This window comes from Cinclus cinclus, chromosome 11 (assembly GCF_963662255.1).
Source record: "Cinclus cinclus chromosome 11, bCinCin1.1, whole genome shotgun sequence".
Taxonomy (NCBI): Eukaryota; Metazoa; Chordata; class Aves; order Passeriformes; family Cinclidae; genus Cinclus; species Cinclus cinclus.
The window spans coordinates 18,635,937-18,661,775 of record NC_085056.1 but is presented as its reverse complement, the minus strand read 5'-3'; the positions used below and the strand labels follow the sequence as shown (position 1 = coordinate 18,661,775).

The 25,839-nt window shown below is 43.8% G+C and overlaps 2 protein-coding genes across 2 annotated transcripts in view; one reads left to right on the top strand and one right to left on the bottom strand.

The window, feature by feature from the left end:
- LOC134048543 (transcription initiation factor TFIID subunit 4-like) overlaps positions 1–12,345 on the top strand; it is a 146,609-nt gene extending 134,264 nt beyond the window's left edge. The window contains exon 15 of the mRNA XM_062500380.1: positions 10,583–12,345. Within this exon, the coding sequence (XP_062356364.1) occupies positions 10,583–10,747 (165 nt within the window). The 3' untranslated portion in view covers positions 10,748–12,345. The remainder of the gene's footprint in view (positions 1–10,582) is intronic.
- Positions 12,346–15,599: 3,254 nt separating this feature from the next.
- KCTD15 (potassium channel tetramerization domain containing 15) overlaps positions 15,600–25,839 on the bottom strand; it is a 37,928-nt gene continuing 27,688 nt past the window's right edge. Inside the window, exons 4-5 of the mRNA XM_062500175.1 lie at positions 21,067–21,372; positions 15,600–15,755 (exon numbers count right to left, since the gene is read on the bottom strand). Coding sequence (XP_062356159.1) covers positions 15,600–15,755; positions 21,067–21,372 — 462 coding nt within the window. The remainder of the gene's footprint in view (positions 15,756–21,066; positions 21,373–25,839) is intronic.

Sequence of the window (25,839 nt, the reverse complement as noted above, 5' to 3'; positions counted from 1 at the left end):
TACTGATTTATCTTTTTCACTGTAAAAAAAAAAAAGAAGGCCTGTAGCTCTGAAGGCATAATTTGTTTAAGACCCTGGCCAAATGAAGTCACCTGGGGAGCAGTGGAGGTTTCTAAAGAGCATTCTATGATCTGGCCTTGAATTTTGCTGCAATTTAATTTTAAAAGAGTGAGTAGAAGCCAAGCTCTAAGAGCTGTGGCAGTTAACGGGGAAAAGCTGATATGGGATTATTGAGGTTAGAGTTCAGATAGAACAGATGGTAAAATAGTTATAACCTACTGTACCATATGTTGCTGCTGCACGCATTCAGGTAGCACATTAAGTGTACAGTGTGGAAAGATGAAGGATCCTAGCACAGATTTGTAGAAAGACCAAAAAAGAGCTTGAAAAACTTATTTCATCATTTCAGGCCAGGTTAATGAGAAAGATGTCATTTGTAGAACCAAACACCAGAACTCACCATTCTGGAAAGGGATACCAAAAATTAGGTGTAACACATAACTTTTCTAATTCCCAGGAAACGAAAATGAAGCTTCCTGTGTTTCAGGAAGTCTGTTTCGGCTCGTTAGACTTGAATTTCTGGGGGAAGTATTTGAACAAAAAACCCAAATCCGCAGCACTTGAATTCAGACCATTAAAAGCAGGTTATAGTTTGGTGTATGATTTTTGTAACTTTTATTCAGGGGCCAGATTGTCAGAAGAGCATGCTGTCTTATTGAGGTGCCAGTGAAGTGATACATTTCTCACTGGAGACAACTGGAGCTTCACTGGGTTAGGGTCTGTCAGAAAACCTGACTGCTGATCTATAATCTCTGCTGATAACACTCAGATGCTTTTTACGGAATCTGATGTGGTGCCATGAAAACAGCAAGGTAGAAGACAAGAAAGAGAAAAAAGGGTTAATTGAGTCAGAAGTACTGAGAGAAGAAGTGGAATAGTAGCAAAGAAGAAAAATGAAGGCAGAGAGTTGTGATTTGGAGTGGTGCTAAAGAGCCTCTGGGCTTGAGATTCATCTCGCATTTTATAATGCTCATGTTGTGTTGTATCATAATGCACTTGCTCCTGCTGGAGCTGCTGTGCCTCCCCTCCTACTGCCAATGGTAAAAATAGGCCAGTAGCACCATTCCATGCTATGGAGCACCCTGGGAATGGCACGCTGCTGTTTCCCTTGGCTCTGTGTAATTACTGCAGTAATCCCCTCCGTGTGTGCTCCTGTGCTCCTGTTTGTCTGCCTGGGTGCCCTCTCCCAGCATCTGCTCTGTTCTCACGTTGCTGCCATGGGTTGTGCTAGCTCCACTGCCTTTTGTTTCACTTAGCCAAAAATATCACGTCACGAGCCTCTGGTTTGAGCCAGTACTTTGGTAAAAGTTTTTCTTTTGTAGTTACAACCTTCTTCTAAATATACCATTCGTGTTTATTTTGTTTTGGGAGTAATTAGATCTGATAGACTTGTCAGTTTATACATTGATTACTGTCAATTGTCAGGACCCATCCGTATGAACTCTTCAGTATGTATCAGATGGTTGATCAGGTGATCTATGTCTGGCTTAGACTCATTCCTATTATATATTTTAGTGTCTATTTTAATTAGAGTTGTTTGTAGTGGAGCACTTGATTTTGGCTACCTGGTTTTTAATTTATTTTAAATAATTAATAACTATATATGTCGGGGGTGGTTTTAATAAGGGAAAGGTGGTGATGGTTGTGACATTTACTTGTTAAATCTTCTTTTCTTGAGGTAGTCTGAGTGGTGTTCAAACCTGGTGTTTCGGAATAGTAAAAATAAAAAGCTAGTGATAACTAAGAGTAGAGCTTTAACCTCTGAAAAAAAATGGTTTTCTGCATCACTGTGTCTCCTCCATGATCATCTATACACTGAAGACATTTTTATTCTTTGTAGATATTGATATGGATTGCCCAATCATTTTGTTGCAGCAAGATAAAGTTGAGTAAAGAATCTTTTGGAAAGTTTCTGTGATGCAGTGAGGTGGATCTGGGACAATTGTGAGTGTGTGAAAGGGTTAACTTTACAAAAGACAAGTATGTTTGAGGGTTTTTTTCAGGTAACTCAGTTTGAAATGTAAACTTTATTCTTTGTTGCTGGCCGTGTTGAGGGTAAGTATCTTTAAAAGATTGGTTGTTTGCTTTGTGGTGAAATGGGCTGGAGGATGATAAGTATTTGGGAATTTGTGAGGTAAGAGGGGATTACAGGGTTTCTAAAGTGTAGAGCAAAGTTGAAATTGTCAGTAATGTGTTTATAAATTAAAACTATCTGCTTGTTACTCAAGGCTTGGCTGTCTTATTTTGTCTAATAATGGAGAGAGAAGAAAAATCTGGGTTGACATTTAGAGGTTAGAGGACAGAATGAAGCAGAAGGTTGGTTTTGGAAGTTTAGGGGCAGGTTAGGTAGGCAGTCTAATACCCTAATGCAGAGCAATCAGAAGTGGTGGAGACATGCAGATCACCAGGTGTATCTGCTTTGTCCTGGAGAAGTGATCCTGGTGTGGGAGAGAGACAGGAAGGTGGAAAAGGACTTGGGAAAGAGCATGATGGAAACAGCACTCGGTGACCAGGATGTGCAGGGCACTCTGTCCATAGCATGGAAGGAGAAGCAGTGCAGCGAGTGGGGCTCGTTTAAGGCTGCTGATGTCTGTAGGAATTTCTTTCCTTTAGGGAGCCTTTTTCCTAAGAGTTCTTTGTGCCAATCTAAGTTTTTAAAATGTTTTCAGAACAAGCAAACCACTAACTTAAAAAGAGCCAAGAGTGAGACTTAGCTGTAAGAAATGTGAAGAAATCAAGAACTGAATGGCTGAATGATCTGGTAACTTCTCCCTGCTGGACTCTGTCGTTTCTTCCTAATGTCTGAAATGCACCAGCCTTAATTATATTCCATGATATTTGCAGTAATAGAGTGTTAGCTGTCTTCCACCTTTTATTTACAAATGATAATGTCTTTTCTCCTGCACACTGGACTGTGTTCTGGCAATGTGTTTATCCTGAAAGCTGAAGGTATTAGCATTTAGGGCTTAATTTTATTGCCACTCAATCCAGAGATAACTGCATTGCCTGCTTTATTTTGGTTTGTTTAATGGGCTGGGTATGGGTAAGGGCCCTGCACTACCCTCAATCCACAGAGGAGCCTGTGGTAATTACAAGGAAAGGTTTAGATCACTGTTCAGAGAGAGTGACTAATCCACCAGCAGATTTTACACAGGAATAAAGTCCTAAGGACCTGGTAGATCTGCAGGTATTTTTGTCCTTTGTTTGGCAACTGGTGCATAAAGTCTCTTGATTGGCACTTGCACAGTTGCTGGGAGTGAGCAGGATGGCCAACAGCTGGAAACACAATTATTATAAAGTCTGGGTGTTATACATCATAATTAGGCTTAAGAACAGAAAGTCAGCTGAGATGAATGAGGGCAATTCATGCTCTCAAGAGCTGAGAAAGTGATTTTGTGTTGAAGATTTGGACACTTTTCTCTCTGTCTCCTGCCCATCCACCTCCCATGGGAGGGCTGGCAGGACATGAAACAGCTGTGTGACCCCTGGATGTCACCTGGGACATGAAGCAGCTGTGTGACCCCTGGATGTCACCTGGGACATGAAACAGCTGTGTGACCCCTGGATGTCACCTGGGACATGAAACAGCTGTGTGACCCCTGGGTCTCACCTGGGACATGAAACAGCTGTGTGACCCCTGGGTCTGACCTGGGACATGAAACAGCTGTGTGACCCCTGGATGTCACCTGGGACATGAAACAGCTGTGTGACCCCTGGGTCTCACCTGGGACATGAAACAGCTGTGTGACCCCTGGATGTCACCTGGACATGAAGCAGCTGTGTGACCCCTGGGTCTCACCTGGACACGTGTGTGGGGTGTTGTGCTGCACGTGGGAGTGCTGACTTCTCACCAAAATATGCTGTGTGTGAGTCTGGTCCCCTACAGTGGTTCTGCTCAGAGTGTTTTCAGTAAGAGAAGGGCCAAAAAGCAGCCTTTACTGTATAGCAATTATGTATCTTTTAATTAGATATTTAAACAATTAAATTTTACAGTTATATGTGTCTAGAGATTGATGAATGTCAAGAATATTTTAATTATTTTATGTTTCTGATTTAATGAAAGTCACAGTCATACAGGTTAGAAAGGGCCACCCACTATGTAAAACTGAGGCAGTTTCAAACTAATATCAAGGATATTAGAAAAAATTCAGATGGGAATCAAATATGTCTCTAGGAAAATGTGAATCCTGCAAACTGGGCTGTAGGGCTTCTCTCAAAGTTGGTTTGATGTTTCTTGACTCCCAGTGTAAGAGAGTGCAGGGATGTACAGAGTGATTAGACTGGAGTAATACAGACAAATCCTTAAAAAACCTCAACAGAACAACAGAAAACAAGGGAAAAAAACCCCTGCGTTAGTATTGAAAGATGAGAAGGGTAAAGCACCACAATGCTTGAAAAATAGCAATAAGAAACTTAGGCAGGATTAGTATTTCAAAGGGAGCAGCACTTGATTAAACATTTGGAAAGCATGCGAGGAGAAACATTCCAAGCAAAATGAAAATACACGTGTATGATGGAAACAGGATAAATAGAATATTCCACTTACAATTACCACAGCAAGAATGCAGCCCAAACTTAAGACTTCTTAATCGGGTAAAATTGTCATTGCTTTTAAGTCCGAGTAAGGCAGTGGGCTGTGTTGAGTATGAGATGCTTGTGGATAGAGATGTTGGCAGGACCCGTGCTGCTCTGAAGGGCAGGTTCATGAACAAAGGAAATGAGGAGACCCAGAGCTTGCACCACCTGCACGTCGTGAGTGTGCTGCAGGGAGCTGGGCAAACAAGGCACTGTGTTCTTACCTGACACCAGATGGGCAGTGGGGGTACCAAAAGATCGTGGAGAGGTCAAAGGTCTCTGCAGAATGCAGAGCTTATCTCAAAAACCTGACTTTGTCTGCCTTACATCAATGCAGTGATTATTCAGCCACTGCATGGATACATTGATTAAGGGGTGAGAATTAGTTGCAGTCTGGTTCCTAGCTAGAGTGCCCTATTGAGGACTGGATACTGAGCACCCATCTCTGTTGAGCAAGTAAATGTCATAGCCCAAAGCTGCATTGCACTTCATCTCATTATTTGTTGGCACTGGGGCAAACTCCTCTTCTTCCCAGATAGTTTCCTACTGAAATGCCTCATAGCCTGATTTTTGCCCCTGCTGTCATTCAGCTGGGGGGGAAATGCTGTCTTAGAGGGAGCAATAATTGGTGAGGTTGGAATAGGTGCCTAGTTCCCTCAACTGGAAGGCTTTGGATGCTGCTTTACCGAGCAGGTTTTTTATTTTAATAGTACTTGCATATGTGACTTGGCATAGTGTAATAAGGGCAAGGAGCAGGTACCTATAAAATCTTCTGCTTGTAATGGCATTTCTTTAGGTTCAAATAACATCACGTAATTATAAACTGAAGTGATCACATCTGAAGAAAAAATTTTCACGGTATCCATGACTTAGTTTGATTTACCTTCCCCCTATTATTTCTTAATTTAAAAATTACTGCATGCTGTCTTTGAAATGTTGCAATTGTGTTGGTATTTGAAGTACTTGTAAGTACTTGTGCAAATCAGTTTTTCTGATGTTTGTCTGCAGGGTGAGGTGTGTGTTTATGTGCCCAGGGGAAAGGAGATGCATTTGCATCCAGGAGGGTGTAGCAAGTGAACGGGTGCCAAAAGAGTCTGTAGGAACAGTTGCACTAAAATAGTACAGGGTAAAAATGTTGGCAAATGAAAATAACCAGCTTCTGAAGAAGGCATGGGACTTATCCTCCCTGTAAATGCTGCTCATCTGAAGGCCTAAATGATAGCTTTTGGTGATGACTCTTTCTAAGGACACTTGGTAAAGCCATTACGTTGCAGATAGGAAGATGCACGGTATTTTTGTAGATATAATTATATTTCATATAGTATTGTTAATCTTTGAGGTGCTGATGAACAGTTACTACGTTTCTGTACTTTAGAGGCATCTTAATTTTAGGATGTTTCAGTGAAATCATTGCTATTAGCCTCAGTAGGTGTTGAATTAAACCCTAATTTATGTGGGACAGCTAATCATACAGAGTATTATACCTGTTTTTCATGTGCCTCTCAGCCAAAGATCTAATAGCATTTTATGCAAGTAAAAACATAATTGCTGCAGAATATCTCCAGAATGTTTCCTGTGATTCAAGACCTCTTATTCATGAGAGCAGACTAATAGATACCCTATCTTCCCACTCCTCTGCAGTGCATGCAGCTTGCAGAGACAAAATTCCTGATGTGTTTTACTCCATAGCTGGGCTTTGAATTGTTGCTATATGATTCCCACTTTCAGACTTGGCTTGAAGTGAAGTCTGCCACAAGGATGTGCCACGTAGCCTGGGAAGAAACCCAGCAGATCTTTTGTCATTATTGCCTTGTCTCTGGCTCACAGAGAAGCAATAGCCACAGATCAAGGCTCTGTTCAAAGCAGAGATGTCAGCACTGAATTGTTTTCTGGTGAAGGAAGGATGGATAAAATATTAAATGCAATGTTCTACTTGCCCTTATCTTTCTGTTCCCTGACAGGAATATTGTACTGCATTTCCATGGTTCTGTGATTCGAAGTTGAAGGGATGCAGGTTTGTGAAGGAAAAAAAAAATTAATTGCTCAACAGTAGAAATCATTGTTATAAAAATAAATGTAGATTGTATTGCATTTGCTTTCTTCTGTGAAAGCACTTCTATCTCAAGCAGGGAATGGCACATTTTTGGGACTTGCACGCTTTGATTTCTATCCACCTGCTGCTGTAACTGTTGTGATTTAATGCACAAAGACACTGGTACTTTGTGAGCAGTGGGTGAGTTTGCCCATTTTGGAATAAGATCATTTTGCAAGAGGTGTCTGTGTGCTTCAGTCCCCTTTCCCAGCAGCCTTTAAACCTTTGGGGATCCTTAGGGATCAAACTGTGTGCTGGGGCCCAGCAGAAGGAGGACAGAGTTAGGAGGGAGCTTGGGATTTTCAGTCCCTGCAGCTTCTGTGGGAGCCTTTGGCTTGGGCACAGCCAAGCACAGGGCTTGTTGTAGTCTCCTGTCACTCAGAGAGGTTTGTTTCTGTGGCAGACTCTTGTATATTTAACTTCTGATCTACCAGACCTTCGGTCAGTGTTTTATTCTGAACTGTTTGTATTTCCCTTTGTGAACAGCATGAGTTTTCTCATAGAGGAAAATCGTGAAAATAGCAAACAGGCTGAGAAAGGTGGACCAAATCCTGTGTCACGTGTGACATAAATTCAGAATTGCTTCAAAGTGTGCATACTGAACGAGTAACTCCTCTGGTTCCTCTGAAGCCGTAATTTCGAGCTAGGTAACTTCCAGCAGTTGAATTAAGCTTGTCAGTAGAGCGCTGTTATTTGGAATGCTGTGAGCTCTATCCCCATCAGCTCAGGGGATGGTTTTCCAGTGCAGTGAAGCTCTTCAGGCAGACAGGCTGTGGCTGTCTCACTGGCTCTGGGATTCCAGGTTAACCAAGAGCACTGCACCATGGCTGGGTTACAAATTCCCACCTGGGGTTTTCCATGAATTGATTTTCCCTTCAGCCCTGGTGGGGAGCAGGAGCTGGGGAGAGTCTCAGGTGCTCCCCACCCTGAAGCCCTGCAAGGAGAGCACAGAGGATCTGTTTGCTCTGCTGTGTGCTGGGCTGTGCTGGGGGATTTGCAGCTCCAGGTCCCAGGCATTCCCCAGGGGTGTCACAAAAAAGGACTGAAGGAGCACAGGAAGAGAGGCAGAGGCAGCAGGGAAGGGGATAGAGAGTCACTGTCACTCGTGTTTGGAATGTCTCAAAATGAAGAAGCAGAGAGTTCATATATAAATTACATGAGTTTTTTTTCTGATCTGGAATGTCTCAAGTTCTCCTGAAATTATAACTAGAAGTTCGCGGATACAAAAACTAGCACTGATGTATATTTGAGTGAGTGGGATTTGGGAATAGCTTGCATGTGGCAGGCCAGGAAATAAAGGAGGTAAACAATTTACAACAGTTTATTCTTTTATTAGAGCTTTTATCTGTGTAACTCTGATTAGTTGCCATAGATACAGACAACACAGGGGCTTGTTTGGGTTGATGAAAAATCGGTCATGCTGATAAAAAATGTGATTTTTCTTGAGAAAATTTTGAATTACTTCAATTCCACTATTCCTGGCCATTATTTTTAACTATACCTGAATTCATGTATGCAAATAAATAATTATGGCATTTAGTAGTCTGTTTTTTTTTTTATATAGCATCTGCAGAATAATTTTGAGTACAATGCAGTACCAAATGAACTGGTTTTTAATTTTAATTAGTGATCATATTGACACCTACAAATTACTGTTCTGTCAGCTTACAGATGTGCTTCTGCATTTCTAAAAAAATTTCTATGATTATTTTTCACCTTGCAAAACAACTCCAGAACATGACTGATGGGTTCACGAGTGGGGTTACAAATGTGCACAGCTTGGTGCCATGTTTTGTGCTGGTTAAGGATATGCTCTTCCTGTGTTGAAGTTCAGTATCTCTAGTGATAAATGCAATGAATATGACTTGGCACATCTTAATTCCAGCTACTCTGTCCAAACTAGAAGACCAGTTCCTTGCTGTAAATGTAACTCAACTGAATCAAGCAATAGTTTTATATAAAGATTTTTTTTTAATTATGCAGCTTTTCTCTGACTGTTTGGTGTGTGTGGGATGCTCCCAGTCTGGAGTGCTATGGACAGTGGTTTCCAAGGACTTTAAGGTGGCCACGTTCCTTACAAGTGTATTTGTCACAGGTCCTGTGGTCAGGATGAATCTGAAATTAGTGCTGTGGGCAGGGGAGAGATGCATCGTGGGGGGAACAGAGAAGGAGGAGAAGTATTTTTTGAGACAGTTCTATTTAAAATAAATACATACACAGTGGTTTCTTAAAGACTTAGGAACAGTGGGCACAGCCCTGGCAGGGTGAGTGCATGAGTGCAGGGTCAGAGTGCAGTGAGAGGCAGGGCAAGGTGTTCCAACCTGTAGAAGACAAGAGAAGAAGAGTTTAAATGATTTTGTTTCTTTTAGGAATGCAGAGTGTTTTCTTGGGTTAAGTGCTTCTGAACTCGAAGCACTGCTGAATCCATGGATTATGCACTGGGCATGTGTCTGGCTGAATTCAACATGGACGAGCAGCCCTTGCAGCTGCATTTCCTATGAGCAGTGAGGTTCAGTGCTCAATCCATCAATTAACAAAAACTGCTCCATACTGGAGAGCAGAATCCCTTGGCTCAAGTGCTCTTGGTGCTCAAAGGTTGTGGGCTTCTCCCTCTGTTCCCTGCAAGCTGAGCCACTTCCACTGCACTCCACTGAGCCTTGTGTGTTTGTGGTGGCAGAACAGGATTTGCCCCACTGCTGCAATCGAAGAAGCAGGTATGGCAGAAATGACATGAATGGTGCAGCTCTGCACGAGTCAGACACTGTGGTGGACAGAGGAAAGGAGTGCCATGCCTTGCTCTCAGCAGATCAACCTTTCAGCAGTAAAATTACCCTTAACTGTATTCTTAATGTCTGGAGTCAAGGTCCTAGTCAAGTATTTCCTGGGGAAAGGAAGGTAGGTTTGAGCAGCAGTAAGTAAATTTGGGATATTAAAAGTATTGAAAATTTTACCAGATGTCTTAGAGGTTTGAAAAATTGCTTAAATCTTTTCAGAGATTAAAACCTATTTTTCTAAGTTAGAACATTTTATTTTGCTACGAACCAAATGGAATTAATAAAAACAATGGACTCCTATGGATGAAAAAACAACTGAACATGTGTGTGCATCAGGTTTCAGTTTAAACTCCAGCAGACTGCAGGGGCTGTATAATTATGTCCTTTCTTTTTCTAAATACTGAGATCACAGTGTTCTCAGGCCCAGTTTAAGAATTTTCTCTCTATATACAAAGCCAGGACGACGTATTCCGTACCAATGAACTGATTAAAAGAATAGATAATTATTTAACATAGCTGTCAAAACAAGTCTGCTGATGCTTGTGTTTATCATCACACAATGTTAGAGTCTTTGTGATTTTTCCATTGAATTTTTTGATTGTTTGCTGAGTATCTCCCCACACTGAGCCCTTCTCTTCAGCAGATCCAGAGGAGAGAACTGGAGTCCCTGTGGGGACTCCCAGTATGCCACTCACCTGTTCCCTGGCATGAGCAGCAGGGTTGTGCACACTTTGGATCCATTAATGGCCTTATCTGCTGAAAATCGTTTTGTTATTCAAAGGCTCCTGAATTTAAACTGGTCAAATATGTCTACAGTGAACATGACTGTAGCAGGATGGACTTTTCCTGAGTTGTAAGTGAACAAGGTTTAGCCTCACGTGCTTGCACTGGAGGCCTTTACTCAGGTTGACTCGGTGAGACTCAGAAAAGCCAGTGATAGTAAAAAACCCCTCTTGTGATGTGTTCAGAATGAGGCTCATAATGATCCACGGAAGCTGTCTGGAAGAGCCCAGCAGCTGCAGCCCTGGGAGGAGGAAGCCCTTGGCTGCTGCAGACTCAGCTGTGGTGTGTTCTCTTGCAGGGCGTGGGGCTGTGTGGGGGCAGCCAGGGGCTGGGCACAGCCTCCCCCAGGCAGTACCCCCGGCAGAAAATCACACGAGTGAACCTCAGGGACTTCATCTTCTACATGGAACAGGAGCGAGAAATGAGCCATTCCCTCCTGCTCTACCGAGCTCTGCTTAAATAAAGCCAACAGTTGTACTGATTGCTCCACAGAAGCTCAACTTGCTTTGAAAGCTGTCATTTTAATGTGCCTTCTATTTTTTTCAGAAGTCAATGTTCCAGTAATTTTGTTTTGTAAAATTGTCAGACACATGCAATAAATTCCCTTTATGTAAAAAAAAAAAAATATATATATATATATATATAAACCACAAAAAATGTGCAAAAGGTTTTAAAATGTTAACTCCACAAATAAAATCAACATCGAAGTCTTGCTCCATTTGGCCATTTTAGTTAAGGCTGAAGTAGCTGGTGTTGAAGCTACACAACTGCAATGGCTCACCTAAACCATCTCCTGGCCAGGCCTGGGGCAGGTTCACAGGAGTGGGTCCCAGCCTTGGTGTCCACCCGAGTGCTCACTCCTGGTGCTGGGCTTGTTTTGTTTCCAGTTTACTGGCACTGTCTCACTAACCATAGTGATACCTGTTGCTCTTTTAACTTAGTTGTAATGGCAATTTTTTGCACAGGCAAGAGACTAGCCACTGCACACTCCCACAAATTTTATATATTTAGGATTTTTGCTTTTACTGAGCAGCTCATTTCCTGAACCATTTGCTGAACCAGATCTTAAGTGTATGAAATCTGTGTGCAGGGTCTCAGCTGAGTTACCTTGACTTGCTTCCAGTTGTTTTCTAAATCTCATCAACCTTTTGCGCATTTGTAGCAGCTTGTTAGTAACAAGATTCAAAGTTGGGTTTTATTTTCTAAAAAAATGTTAATTTATTTATTGCAAAGAGTATGGTTTAATGGTGGTTTTAAAAGATAATATTGTTCAGTAAAGATTTTAGAGTACTCTATATGGATTTTTAAAGTCACTGTAAAGGTTTTTGGGGGCCGGTTCCGCTCCTGGAGCGGGGAGAGCAGGTGAGCCCTGGCAGTGCCACCTGGAGTGAGGACACCTCTGCCCTGGACAGCTGGACCAAGGCCTCCAGCCCGGACAGGCTCCTGAATGGCACGTGGCTTTAAGCATAAGGAGCAGCTCTAAGTACCTGAAGGTGGGGTGAATGCCTTTAAAATGCTTTGCTGAAGCAGAGAAATGGGGATCCAGTAGGACACGAACAGGCAGGAGGCACGAGCTGTGCTGCAGAGCTAACAGTGTTAAGTCACCACAGAACGGAGACTTTTGCTTATTTATCTTCTCAGTTTTTACTATGTTATGCTTGCCACTTTTTTGAGGCAATATTTTTTTTGATGGGAAACCATAGCGAAAGCACAAATAGAACTATTTGTCCAATAGTTTTAAAAACAAAGGTTTTAATTATTTTTTAAGGTTTATGAAAAGCAGAAGAAAATTTATACTGCTGCTATTTAGCCAAAAGATTATTCATAAGGTATTTAAGGCCAGGAAGTGTAAAGTTATGTTTTAAATGTATTGATAATTTGTACATATTGTTTATAAAGGCCTTGTGTTTATTAGAGTTACGTTATTTTGATGATTTCTGTACATACTGGTAAATACCCCCAATTTGTGTGAAAACATACTCCCTTATTTGTACTTATTTTGTAAAGAAATAAAACAATTTACTAAAGTAACACATCGAGTGACATACAGTATTAATTTATCAAACATGAATTTCACATTGTCTTGTAGTTTTTAAGCACTGGTCAGAAACATCTTGCATTAAAATATTAACAGAATACCCACAAACAAATATTAAAACCAAATACTTCCATGTTTTGTTGTGCTGATTCTTATCCTTTGTGAAACATCTCATAAAATTGTCAACAAACCTCGGTGCCATCAGTACAGAGAATGGATGCACTCAGCAGTGGCTTTCTTGGGAGCGAGGAGTCCAACAAGCACAACAGAACATTCTCCTTCCCTCTCTGCCTGCCACTGGAGCTGTGACAGCCTGGACACAAAGTGCTCGTGAAGCCTCGTGCTGGTCAAGCACGGGGCCAGTGCTCAGCAACAGCGAATCAGAACAGTTTTGCTCAATGGAATTAGGTGAAAAACCAGGCTGTGCTTTGCTTCTTGGCCTTCGCCACGCAAACGTGTGCTGGCTGCGCACCATGGCTTCGCTGGGCTTCAGTGGTGCTTTAAAACATCTTAGTGATGCTGAGCAATGTTCTTCATTAAGTTATGTTGCTGTGGTTTAAGGCCAGAAGTAAATATTCAAATCAGTTTTTGCTGATATTGATGCCTAAAAATATAGGGAAATAAGTAAAAAATATATAAATGAAACTGTAATAATCTTTAAATAAGTGACCTGAAGTTACTAACTAAAAGAACATGTCCTAGCTTAACTTTTTTTTTTTTTTAAAGGCATACTTCTTCTAAGAAAGTGATTGTTTCCACATGTCTTCCTTGCCTTTGTGCTGTGTTGCAGTCAATGCTGTGATGTCATGCTTTAAACTTTCCATCTCAAGTTCACATTTAACTCGGCTGGTGCAGCCTGGAACCCTTTCCAATGCCACCTCAGCAAAGCTGCCCCAACTACGGGAGCTGCTTTATTGAGCCATAAAAAAATACAGTAAACACCAAACTGAGGAAAAACCAACCAAGCAACCACAAATACTTCCAACGTTCCACAGATGTGTAAAAGCACCATCCCAGTCTGCGCTCCCCAGAGCTGCCTGGGGAGAGCACCAGGGGCAGGAGCAGCCCCTGGGATGGAATATCACCTTTATTCCCTGGCTGAGAGGTAAGAACTGGACAGGGTGTGCTGCCACAAGTGCTCAGCTCGCCCCGTGCCAGAGGGCAGGGCAGGAGAGGATACAGGATAAAAACAAGAACCTGAATGGACCTGAAGGATACTTTGGACTTAAAGGTATGAAAGTAATAAATAAAACAGTTCTATCTTTTTGTAAGACATGGCTACATCAAGCTGAATGGAGCAAAGGGCTGGAAAAGACACAATCAAAAATTCTCACCTCTTTCAAACAACATGGGAGATACAGTGAGTGTTCCACCCTACGTGCTTGTTTTTGTTCATTTACTTTACAGAAATGTTTATGGCATGAAGTACTGTATAAGAAATGTGCATACACAAATACATGACAATTATACATTAAGTTCTTTACAATATTAAATGTATAATATACAATTCTACAGATATCTTACATACAAAGGTGAATGTTGTGCCACATATTTAAATATGGCAATGCCTAGCAACTTTAGAATGTCGTACAAGTATAAAACCACAAAATAAAATAACTTTACAACTCTTAAAGTAGACAGATTTGCTCAACTGTTCTGCTAAGGTAGCAGGCCAAGTGGCCGGGATTGCCATTAGAGATTTCCGAGTTGGGTGACCAAGGTGAGAAAACCTGCAGAGCTCTGATTTTCCATGGACAGGTATCCAGCCCTTTTCCACAAATTAGACCCCTGCCTAGATTTTACCTTGGAGAGTCGGTACAGCTCATTGCTTTTGAAAACACTAGTCTTAAATGTGTCTTCTAAATTTTGCCTGATTGCAATCAATTTGCATTAAGAACTGCTGACCACTTAATACTCTGTCCTTTGTTCCATATGGCCGTATTTATGCATCTAAAAAGAGTTTAATTAAAATTCATCATCTACAACAGTATTCTATAAATTAATGTGGGAGAAACGAAATTGTGATTAACACATGAATTAGTGATTGAGGACCCAATCATGCTAAACACCAATAAACAGGATTTAGCAGAATGCTATTTATAACCTTGCACCTGCAAACATGGTGCTGTCTCCTGAGTTAGAAAGCCCTGTGAGTCAGTGCCAAGTCCTGGCAGAAGCAGGACCCTCCTGCAGACAGACCCCTGACTTCATTACAGAGAAAGTTACACAGATAGAGGGCAGCTACAGAATTTTAATAATAATTTAAAATTAAAAAACAATTTAAACTGAAGGTGGCCTGCTATCATCTGGCAACGGCAATACAGGGTTTTAACAACTCTTCACAAGAATTCCAGATCCATAAAGAGCGGGCTTGTCCAAAATTCTTAAATTTTCCTGCTAAATGTGGGCTTCTAACATGGTTAGTAAATGATTAACAAGGGGTGGCTTCTTCTTTGATGATGCAAAACTTAACAGTTGCTACTTCAAAACAAGATTGGCTTTAAAAGAGCTACAGCTCCACTAGGTATGTGACCCTGGTGTGATGGTGGATGGCATTTTGTTTTGTGCTTCCAGATCCCTCCTGTTGCAAATATTGCCATAAGTGGGCCTGTCTAATTTCTTGCACTTGTTTGGTTTGGTTTGTGGGGGGTGGGGGTTAAGTACTGAGCACCAGTGACTATGGATCAGTCTTTTCCTGGTTCTGGATCCTGTTCACAGAGAGAGACCTCAGCTGGAAATGAAGTATAAAAATAAGCCATTTGCTCGTGTGGGTGAGTACAATCACCAGGTGACCGTGATGCTGGGGGTGTACAGCACATCTGATATGGAGGAGGGGCAGCAGTCAGGGAAGGTTTTTTTTTTCAGTGCAGTTTTTAGGGTTCTTCCTCCCGCAGACACCCCGGTCCCCGCAGCGCAGCTCTGGGGTGTCCCTGGGCTCCTGCCACTCCGTTCCACTGCTGCCATGGCTCTTGCTGCACAAGTCCACTCCAGGGCCAGGGTTGCTGTAGCTTTGCCTGTTCCACACCACTGCTGGTCAGCCCAAAGTACATCCCAGCCCTGCCATGCTGAGTGTGCTCAGGAACTCCACCGTGAACGACAGACAACCGGTTTTTCAAATGCATTCCATGGCTGGCTGTGTGACAGGTAGTTTCAGAATACCACTAATTGGCAACATAAAGTCAAAATCTGTTTGCTAATACTGTTTTGCAAATCCTTAGTGTTTCACATAAGGGACTATTAAACACTTCTATGGTTACAAAGGGGACACGGGGAGGGCTTAGTCCAGGGGCTCCTGTTTTATTCTGATTGTTGGGGTGGGTTGTGGTCGTCTGTCTTCACGACACAGCACGTATTCACTGAACTGGGAGGAATCCACCCCACCACCACAGGAAGCTGCCACGTTAAATCCCTTCTGAAATAATCTTTCGAGCACCTGCAATGTGGAGGGAAAAAAATCAGATTAGTATTTAGCAAATTTTGGTGATAAAAGCATTCAGAAGCACCAGATCTAAATGATGGATTAAGTCTTTTGAGTCCTCGTTGAATGAATATTATTCAGCTATAATTCTATAACTTATTGTTAAATGACTATACTGTGATTAAAGTCTCGCTCTCAGCAAACCTGTAGAAAACAAAAATTAATCAAAGAAATAAGCACTCAGCAGAGCAGCTTAGTACATTATAGAGTGAAATACTGGACTGTGGTGGTATTGATACTCTCATTCCTTATAGAAAGCAACATCAGGTTTAAGTTTAAAAAAAAAAAGTGCCAATTATTCATTAATAATATGAACGGTCTGAGAGAGAGAGGGGCTGAGCAGCTCTTCCTTGGCAGATGAAAATGTATTAGGAGTTCCAATGACACATGCACCAGATCTTTGTGGCAATCACAGCTGTTTGCCCTCGCTGGAAGGGAGCAAAGCATGGCAGGGACAGGATGCAGAGCCAGGACGTGGACAACAGGGAAATGTTCTGGCCCAAGAAAGAGGTTAATCTGTACTGCCCAAATACGTATTTTCTCTTTCTCCTCCTAAAGAAAAGTTAGTGTAATTTAGATGCATGAATTTAAGGAACCCAGAGGCAACTTTAATTTCTGTGCCTGTCACACAGCACATTTCCCCAGGATATACTGATCCTGGCACTGGGATCAGGGCTGTTTTTCACATGGTGAGCGTGTTGATATTCAAGGCTTCCCAGCAGAGCAGGACACACCAGGCTTTTCCTGGAGTCAGGTGAGGGCAGATGCCAGATCCACCTTGGGCAGATCACCATGCAGGACCCCCACTCAGGCTCTCCTGAGTCCTGGGCAGCCTAGAAGAATGGTTGCTGTGTTTTTCCTCTAATAAATGCCATCAAGGAGCAGCCTGTGCTGTTCTCCGAGAGCCTCCCCCAAAGTGTGGCTCTCACTGTGGCAGCGGGAGGAGCAGGGAAGTGACCCCATGGTTTATTATACCCGAGGATCCTGGTCACAGCAGCACCAGCCCCGTGTGCCACCTCTCTGTATCCACAGCAACCTGGACCAAGCCCTTTGCAAACTTGTTCTTCATCCTAGAGAAGTGTCTAAGCAGTTTCTCCACCTCCAGAGTCAGCTCGTACTTTGCTGGTCTTAGGTTGCAGGAGGAGTTTGGTCTGTGTTCAGTGTCACTGCGAGCAGCCAGTGCTGACACCAGAGCACTGCCCTCACACAGACCCACCACAGGCCACCGTGCATTTCTCACTGCACCATTCCTTCTGCCTGAGCATGGGCTCTGCTTTTTCCAGAAATGCGATTTTGGGAGGACAGCTGTGCCCAAGGTGGTGTCGTGGTGCAGTGCAAACCATGGCAGCAGCATTTGCTGGCTCTAATCCCTTCCATCCCTCCTTAGGGGCTACCTGTGTCATCCATCTGCATTGAATCCAGGGTCTGGCTTTTCAGGGCTAACTAAAAGGTAGGCAGGGGTAACTCTTGCTACCCTGGCTCTAAGGACAAGCAAAGGAAAGGGGCTGCTCCAGCAGAGCTTTGCCCAAGTCATGCAGAGGCTGCTGAAAATCAACTTGCCTGAGGAGTTCTGCCTGGCCCTGGGACACAGGGACTTAACATTCTCAGAAAATCACGTCTGCCAAATCTCCCTGACTTTTGCCCTGATTTTTTACATACTCTACGCTGCAAGGAAGTAGTAGAACTGAAAGATCAAAAAAATCACACCAGAGTATGGAAGAAAAATGAAGTGGGAGAGAAGAAAAAAAGAGTGGTTTAAGAAAATACATTTAAGATAGAGAAAGCATCCCTCTTATTCACCCAGGCTGTATGTGGCCTGCAGGACAGGAATGGGTACAGACACCAGCACTGTTCCTCCTCAGAGAGGAAGGCAGGAGGAGCCTGAGACAGAAGGAGGAATAAGAAGACATCAGCAGGCTGCTCTTTCACAGGCTGCAGTAGATTCTGCCTGTACTGTGATCACTGCTCCTAGCCCTGACAGGATGAAGATGAGAGAAAACCCAGCCATGGGAATAGAGGCTTCTTCCACTGAACTGGACAGTGGAACAGAGCATTGACAGGTAAGATTTCTGAGACAGATGGGACTTCAAAATCCTTACTAAAAAAAAAAAAAAAAAAAAAAAAGTTTTTAAAATCAATTTGCTTGTAAGACATAACAAGCAGGGGGGTGCCCTTGGCTCGCCTCAGATCAAAGCCAGGGAAAGCCAGATGTTAACACAGGATTCTTTTTCACTGAGCCTCTCTCTGCAAACACCCAGCCCAGACAGACATTACACCTCAGAGCACCACGTGCCAAACAAAGCCATTCATCCTTGCTCAGTACGTGAGCAAAAGGTCCTTCCTTCTGCTGGAAGGACCAGACTGCAGGCTATAATCCGGTGTTAAAAACCTTGGCATCATCCATTTTCTCAGCAAGAAACAGAACAGGCCAAATCCTGTAATCAACGCTGAGGATGTTTAAACACTGCAGTTTTGAGTGTCCCTTGGAGGAGGCTGAGCTCAGGTCTAGGGAGAAAGGCTCCTTTCAGTGCTTCTGTGCATGAGACTGAACAGCATTTTGAGCATGGACAGGTTTAAATTCCATTTAAATTGGACTCCATACACATTCTTTCTTCTGAAGGTAAGATAATGGACAGGGGGAAAGCAGTGACCATCTCTGACTGTCAGCTCTGACTCTCCCATGAACAGGGACACATGCACACTATTAAAGAGAGGATTTGTGCTCAGATTTTATATATGCTGTCTTCCAATATTCCAAGCACATCTGATTTTGTTGGAGAGTTTTCCAAATGGGAACATGATCCTTTCACATAGTGTGTTTCATTTAAATTTTGCAGAATATTAACAAATATATTCTTAATTATGAAGAGTCAATGTTCAACATTCGTAAGTATCACAGAATTTTCCCTAAGGTAAATTCATTATTCCCACCAGAACTTATTGCAAGGAGTTGTAAAAACCTATACCTATATATAATTACAAATGGGTGTAAAATTAAGAGTTACTGTATTTTTCTTTTGCCTATTAGGTGTTGATGTTCTTTGTTTTCTATGCACAGTTCTTGATATAAAGCATGTAATGAAAATATTTTTCAAATATAGAAAAAAATATAAAAATACTGCAACTGTGCTACCAAATACACTGAGCAGAGCATAGGGAGCCAGAAGTAATGTATCACCTCAGCAAACAGCAGAAAGGCTTCCTGTGTTCTTTGGGATTCTTTGCAAACAATTCTGCTCTTCCTACCACTACCCATCTTCCTTAAGTCTGTGCATTTGCCTCACTGTACTTCCAACTTTTGACTTAAAATTGTTTTGCCAAAAAAATCCTTGGAGGGGGAAGAGCAGTGTCTGCGTGCTGACCAGAGTTCATCAGAGCCAATACTAATTAGCTGCTGATTTCATCAGCCTTTGGTCTCAGAAATGCATCATTTTCCGGAAAGTGTTTGAAAACACTTTCTATTAATTATATACTAAAATGATGTAACTTAGTAAAATGATGTAATTTAACACTATTACTTATGCTGTAACTTTTTGACAGAATTTTTTTCCACAACCTGAACTTGAAAAGAGACCCTTTGATTCTGTCTGAATTTTGACTAAATTCAAAACATATTCAAATAATAACAGTAATTAGTGTTCAGCTTTTACTACACATGTGGCACATGTATCCTATGAGTTCCAGCACTGGATAAAAGAGAGCTGAGTGCTCAGCCCTGTGGGTACCCAGAGCTCTGCCAGGCAGTGCTGATCTGGTCAGGGGCTCACTGTGACCCTGCATGGTTCCAGTTCCTCGAATCCATGTGTGGTTTAACCGGGTCGAACATGGACAGCACACCTGGGACACAGATGCTCCTCCCTACCCACTCACCTGAGCTAAAGCGCTCCTCTGCTCCCAGCACAGCAATGGAGACCCCTCCCTGTCCTGTCCCCCTGCCAGCGAAGGGAGCAGCCTGTCACCAGCCCCAGCCCCCCCCAAACCCTGCCAAACCCACCCCAGACCTTGCCAAGCGTGAAATTCTACCGAGGACAGAATTCACCGCAGCCTGGTGAAGTTTGAGCTTGGGAGCGCTGAAGCCAAACCCCCCAAGGCCCTGGGTTTGGGATGGTTTGAGCCCAGGGTGCGCTGGGGGGTCACCATCACCTGCACCCACCTTCACCCAGCCGGGGCTGCAGCTCTCCTGCTGCTGTCCCCTGGCAGCCTGGGGACACAGGGTGGAACACCCACACAGGCACAGGAGCTCCAGGTTCTTGTCCTCCCTTGCTGCTGCACCTCCCTCGCAGCCGGTCCAGCACACACCAGCTCTTCTGTGGGTTTTGCCCACAGGGGAGTTTATCCAGACAACCGCGGCGTTTCCCGGAGCCCGGCTCGCCCCTGCAGCCACGGCCCATCCGCACGGGACGGTAACTCGGGAAATACTCCCCTCCAGGTCGATTTCCCTTCCCATACCACGAGCATCCGCAGCGGATTCCAAAGGAATGCACAGGAAAACCGGGAGCTGTGCCTGGCGTGCGTTAATGAAAGCCCAAGGCCGGGACACGGGGCTGGATCCTCCCCCGGCAGCAGAGCTCTGGCTGCAGCACTGGGCATCCCTGACAATGGCACTGCTGGCCCAAGGCTGCTGCCTCAACACAGACCGTGCATTCCTTCCTGCTGCCATCCACCTGTCTGCCCACTTATCTTCTTTTGTTTCACGTGTTTAATTCTAAACCTAATGTCGAAACTCTGAGTATAAAATGAAATACATTTTTGTTTAAAATACTCTGGGCAATTTTTATAGAACATCCTTTTGAAAAAAAAAAAAAAAAGTGCAGAGATCAATTTTTTTAAGTCCATCCCGCAGGCACCATCATTTAATTATGAGTGAGACATAAATTATGCATTTACACATTGTTGCATTTTCTATAAAATGGTGTGGAGATTTTTTTTGTAGTTTTTGGAACTCTCTCTTTCTTCCTAGAGGCACTTTGGAGGGAAAAAAAAAACTGCCAAAGGCTATACATTGATGAAAAAAATTAGCATTTATCAGTATAACACCATTATGAGGCCAGCATGGCACTAACATACACAAAATCAAAATGTATTTTTCTGCTTAGACTTAGGAAAACCTGAAAGACTGTGATCTCACCAGGCAGAAAAATGTTTCCTTGCAGTATAAGCACTGAAAGTAATTGGGCAGAAGCAAATAATTTGCAAATAATTGAACAAGACATAGTAAGAAAGCAGCCCAGACACGGATGAGGCAGCACAAAAGGCCATTCATTACCTGCACGGAGTTCAACCTGCAGTATCCATTCAAGGGAAACCTGATAACGTGGGTGGGGTCCTGGTTCCAGCCCGCGTTCACAGAGTTGCACATGACATCCCCGGTCTCTGGGAAGATCTCTTCTATCAAAGCCTTCTCTCCACTCAATGCAATTCTTTCCCCCAGATCTGGAGTCACTCTTACAACCAAGCAGTCACAAGGCTGGAAATGTTTCCTTTGTTCTTTCTCTTGTTTCCATCGCTCAAGTTCCTTAATCATTGGCTGCAGCTGGTAATACTTTGCTTCTTCATATAAAAGATTAAAGTCCTGGGGAAAAAAAAAAAAAAAAGAGAGAGGGAGAAACTAGAAATGCTTATAGTTCTCTTTTAAAAATGAGCATTGTTCCTGTTTGACCTACTTAGGCTTATGTAGTGTCAGCAAGAGAGCAAAGGCAACAGGTAGCCAGGTACTTACACCTGCACAGAAAAACCACACAGTGCTGGTATTGAGTCTTTGAGCTGACTGAGAAGGTCCCACTGCACTGAATTATCCTTTCATTTATTATCCCACAAGCTCAATGCCAGAAGGCTTTACTCCTGGATTAAGAAACTAAAATAGCTGGTTGCAATAAACAAAGCTGCCTGATGTAAGAGAAGGTGTTCCAAGCCCTGATCTCCACTCTGGTAGTTCTGATCTCACAGCACATCTCGGGCTTCGCTGTCGCCTCTCACCACGTTAGAAATGGAGATGTCAGTTCAGCTTCACTTCTCACCTGTCTGTGCTGAGGCTGAAATTCAGCTACAGCAGCTGAGCTGCTGCCTGCAGTTGATGACTATTCATGTATTTAGAGTGTACTCTGGAGCCTGGTAAATGACATGGAGGCAGTGGCCATCCTGCTGCCCAGGACCTCAGCTCTGTGCTCCAATGGCTGAGAAGAAGCAGCTCTTCCCTGCCATTTGTCCATCGCTTCACCTGGGCTTTGGCCACTTCAAATTCCCAACTGGATCCAATTCCCAGCTCAGTGATTGTTTCATCAGATTCTGACAGATCTTCCCACCTCAGCTGAAATATGTGAGAGTTCGTGGAGGCAAAGGGTGTGAGCATCCCCAGACCCCAGGAGCCGCTGAGCCCCCCAGGCCAGACCAGGAGCAGAGGTACAAGGTCCCTGGGGGCACTTTGCTCCCCCCAGCCTCCTCCAACCTCCAAGGGGAAGAGGAGCAAGGAGAGCTCAGGCTCCTCCCTGCAAAGACCTGGGTTTGCTTTCCTGGCTCCTTACACATGCAAATGCTGCACCACAGGTGTTTCTGTGGGGTGTGCTGGAGGTCAGCACCTGGGACAAAGGCCAGTTCTACACCCGTGAAATGAAAAATAAAATTAAATGCAAAGAAAAAATCATGACTGAAATGACCGAAATTATTTTCACTGGAAAGAATGATATGACAAGAAGCAATCAGGAAATGGGCACCAAAATTACATGAAAAATAACGGGTGTGCTGCTGCCCCAGGACTCAAGGAGGAAGGGGAATCAAAGGCCAATGAACATGCAGCACAAAAAGGTGCCACTCTTCATAGTGGTTTGGAATTAACCTGCAAAATCTCCTGCTGCAGGGTATTACTGAACCAAAGCAGTTAGCTCTGCTCAAATCTGGCAGCACAGACCCACCCGTGGTGGAGGTGCTCCTTCACCCTGGGCTGCCTGCAGCCTGGAGACACATGAATATTCACAGTGACAGGGCAAGGTGATCGACTTACAAAAGGGACATCCAATCCTTTACATCTCTTTGATGTCTGCCAAGGTTGGGACAATGTGCACACAGGCTAAGGGAGAAAAAAGGACTGGAGAATAAGAGAAGCAGAGAGGAAGAGCAAGTGGGAAGAAATGAGGGCAACAAACACTCTCACGGGACAGCTGGAAGATGGAAAACAAGAGAAGATTAAAGAAGAAATCACACAGAGAGCAAGCTGCAAACAACCAACAACTGGTGCTGGGAACAGGCCAGACAAAGAGGTGTGGAGGCTGCTGCACCACCTGGGCTCAGGTAAGACAGCATCAGCCCCAAAACCTCATCCTCTGATGGAAGGTATTCCCACCAAGCATTACTGCTTTTCTCTGTTCACCACGGATGTTCCCTGGGTATTGAACAGGGGGGATCAGTTTAAACCTACAGGGATTAGTGGCCTAAATTAGAAAAAAAAAAAAAAAAAAAAAAAAAAAAAAAAAAAAAAAAAAAAATTCTGAATTCTCTGTGCAGGACACTAAATCAGCACAGTCTGCCACCTAACTGTATTCCCTACAGAGGTGTGTGCAGTGGCCTGCCACATGGTCACTTGCCAACACTGCTGGTGACATGGTTTGCTTTTACAAGCAAGGAAACAAGCAATGCTAAGGAAAAATGCAATGGTGTAAAGTGAACAGGAGCACCCAGTACTTTCTGAAGGCAATGGAAAGTCATCTGCTGTTTTCAGCAGGTCCTGAAAAACCAGTTTTATAGTATCTGGGTTCATGGACACTATAAAATAAGGTATTATTTGTAAAATCAACCAAGTGAACGTGTGCTAAGAAAACTCAACAGTAAAATCTGGAAGAGATGGAACAGTGATAGAAAAAACAGGCCCTCATTTTTGAGAGCAGAATGCTCCTGAGTGCTGGACGTGAAGTCCATTGCATTGCACAGTCTGTGACTGCCTTGTCTGGCTTTGGACCAGCCTGGCAGTATCCTGAATCACAGGACTGAGATGGTCCTGCACCCCCGAGCCACAACAGCAATGCCAAAAACCAGGCAAAACCAGGATCGCACCACCCCTGCTTCTCTCACAGCCAGCTCAGCCCATCCCATCAACTGCAGCTTTGTAGTGACTCTTGCTAGCTGTCATTTGCCCTAAAATGAACAGGACCAATTTTACATTCTGATACCATTTTGTGAGAAGAAAACCTGCTTTCAACTGGAATAGCTCTTCCAATGCTGTTCCCAGAATGACAGAGCGAAAACTGAGGTGGCTGTGTGGGAATCAGAGCTGTCCTGGAGCATCTCATGCTCTGTGGGACAAGGTGGGCACTGCTACAGCAGCCTGGGCTGAGCCATGGTGGTTGGGCTTGTTCCTAAAGCCAGACCCTCATGCCTGTGTCTATTCCACACTTGGGTTGAGCACAAATATGGGAAGGGCTGTGCACCTGAAGAAGGGCACAGGGTGACTGAGGTGTGCTGGTGCCAAGAGGTGATGTCAGGGAATCAGGGCACCTACTGTCAGGCAGTGCCAATAAAGAGAATTTGTTGTGCTGTAGCACAGTAACAAGTGGAGGGGATAAAAAAGAGTCTTCTGTAGGCAAGAAAAAGTCTCTGCTGTCCACCAGTGACAGTGCTGGGAAGGGACACCTTGTGTGACCCCACAGCCACCAGCAGCAAAGGCTCTGCTCTGCTCTGCTCCTCTTGTGGGGCATTTGGCCTTTCTGCAGGGAGGGACTGGGGCATCCACTGAGGGAATCTGACAGTGTGTTTAAGGAGGAAAGAGGATTTCACAAACCCAGGAATACAGAATGAGTAGCTCACAGCATAGGGGTCCAGTTCTAAATCCTGTGCTTGGGCAGGGTCATGGGCTCTGCACACCAAGCCCACCATCTTTTCCTTCAGGTTTTATACACTGTTCAGAATCCTCTCTGCCACCAGACTGGGAGAGCCCAGCTCTGGACTGTCTGCACTGAATGATTAGGATGCCCAGGAAATACTGGCATAGGTATTTCTACCCTTGCACTGTAGATATCAAATCCTACCCTGAAGATTTACTGAAGTTTAATATGAAATGTAAAGTATTAAAAGAATTAAACCCACAAGAGCCCTCAGCAGGGAGGTGCCACAGGAACTGCATGAAAACATTTCCATGCTGTTAAGTTTCAAAAAGTTATCAAAGGCAGATGCAGACGTGAATCTTCCCAGCCCCATCCAGGAGAGGCACATCTCACTGGAACAGGCAGGGAGCAGCCACAGTGGCCAAGGGCACAGAGTTTCACTGAAACTCAGCCCCAGAGCACAGCTGCTGTCCCACAGCAGCACTGGTCCCTGCACATGGACACTGCACCCTCTCCCACAGGCTCCAGCCTGCTGGCAGTGCACTGTTGCTGAGCAGCAGGCAGCAGATTTTGTACAACAACCAGGAATTCCTTGTCCTGCAGGACTAATTCATCTCCCATTTCTTACAAGCATTATTTATTTCCCTGTGTTCTCAGGTCCCCAACAGCAGTACCAGAGCCAAGCACTGTGACAGATAGTGGAGCTGCTTCTGTTTAGCCTAGGAACACATTTTATTCCAAAGGTAATTCCCACCCCCAGTGGCAGCCACAAGCAGGGTGCTCTTTGATAGCCTGAAAGGGGAGACAGACAATACAGCCTTTAATTTTTCTGTAAAGTACCACTAAAAGCCTTTACAGCTACCATGAGCCTTCAACTTCCTGTGGCTGTTGCAGGAACTGGTGGGGAAATTCTGCCCGGTCTCTTGAAAGAGGGAGCAGACAGGCAGGTGGGATGCACACATCCTTTCTCCAGCCACAGCTTCTGGCCTACATTTAGATCTCATGGGAAGCATAAACACATCTTTCAAAGAGGCAGCCTTGTGGTGCCTTTCACAAAATAATTCAATAGAAAAGCTTGCTGTTGTTTTTTTTTTTCTTTTTTGGGGGGTGGATTTCAAGTAGGCTAAATTCTGCAGTCACCTCTGCCAAGGGTGACATTTTCCTGCGAAGGAGGTGGGAGGTGTGACCTGCAGACCAGGGGTGCTGCTGTTTCCATGTCAGTGCCAGTG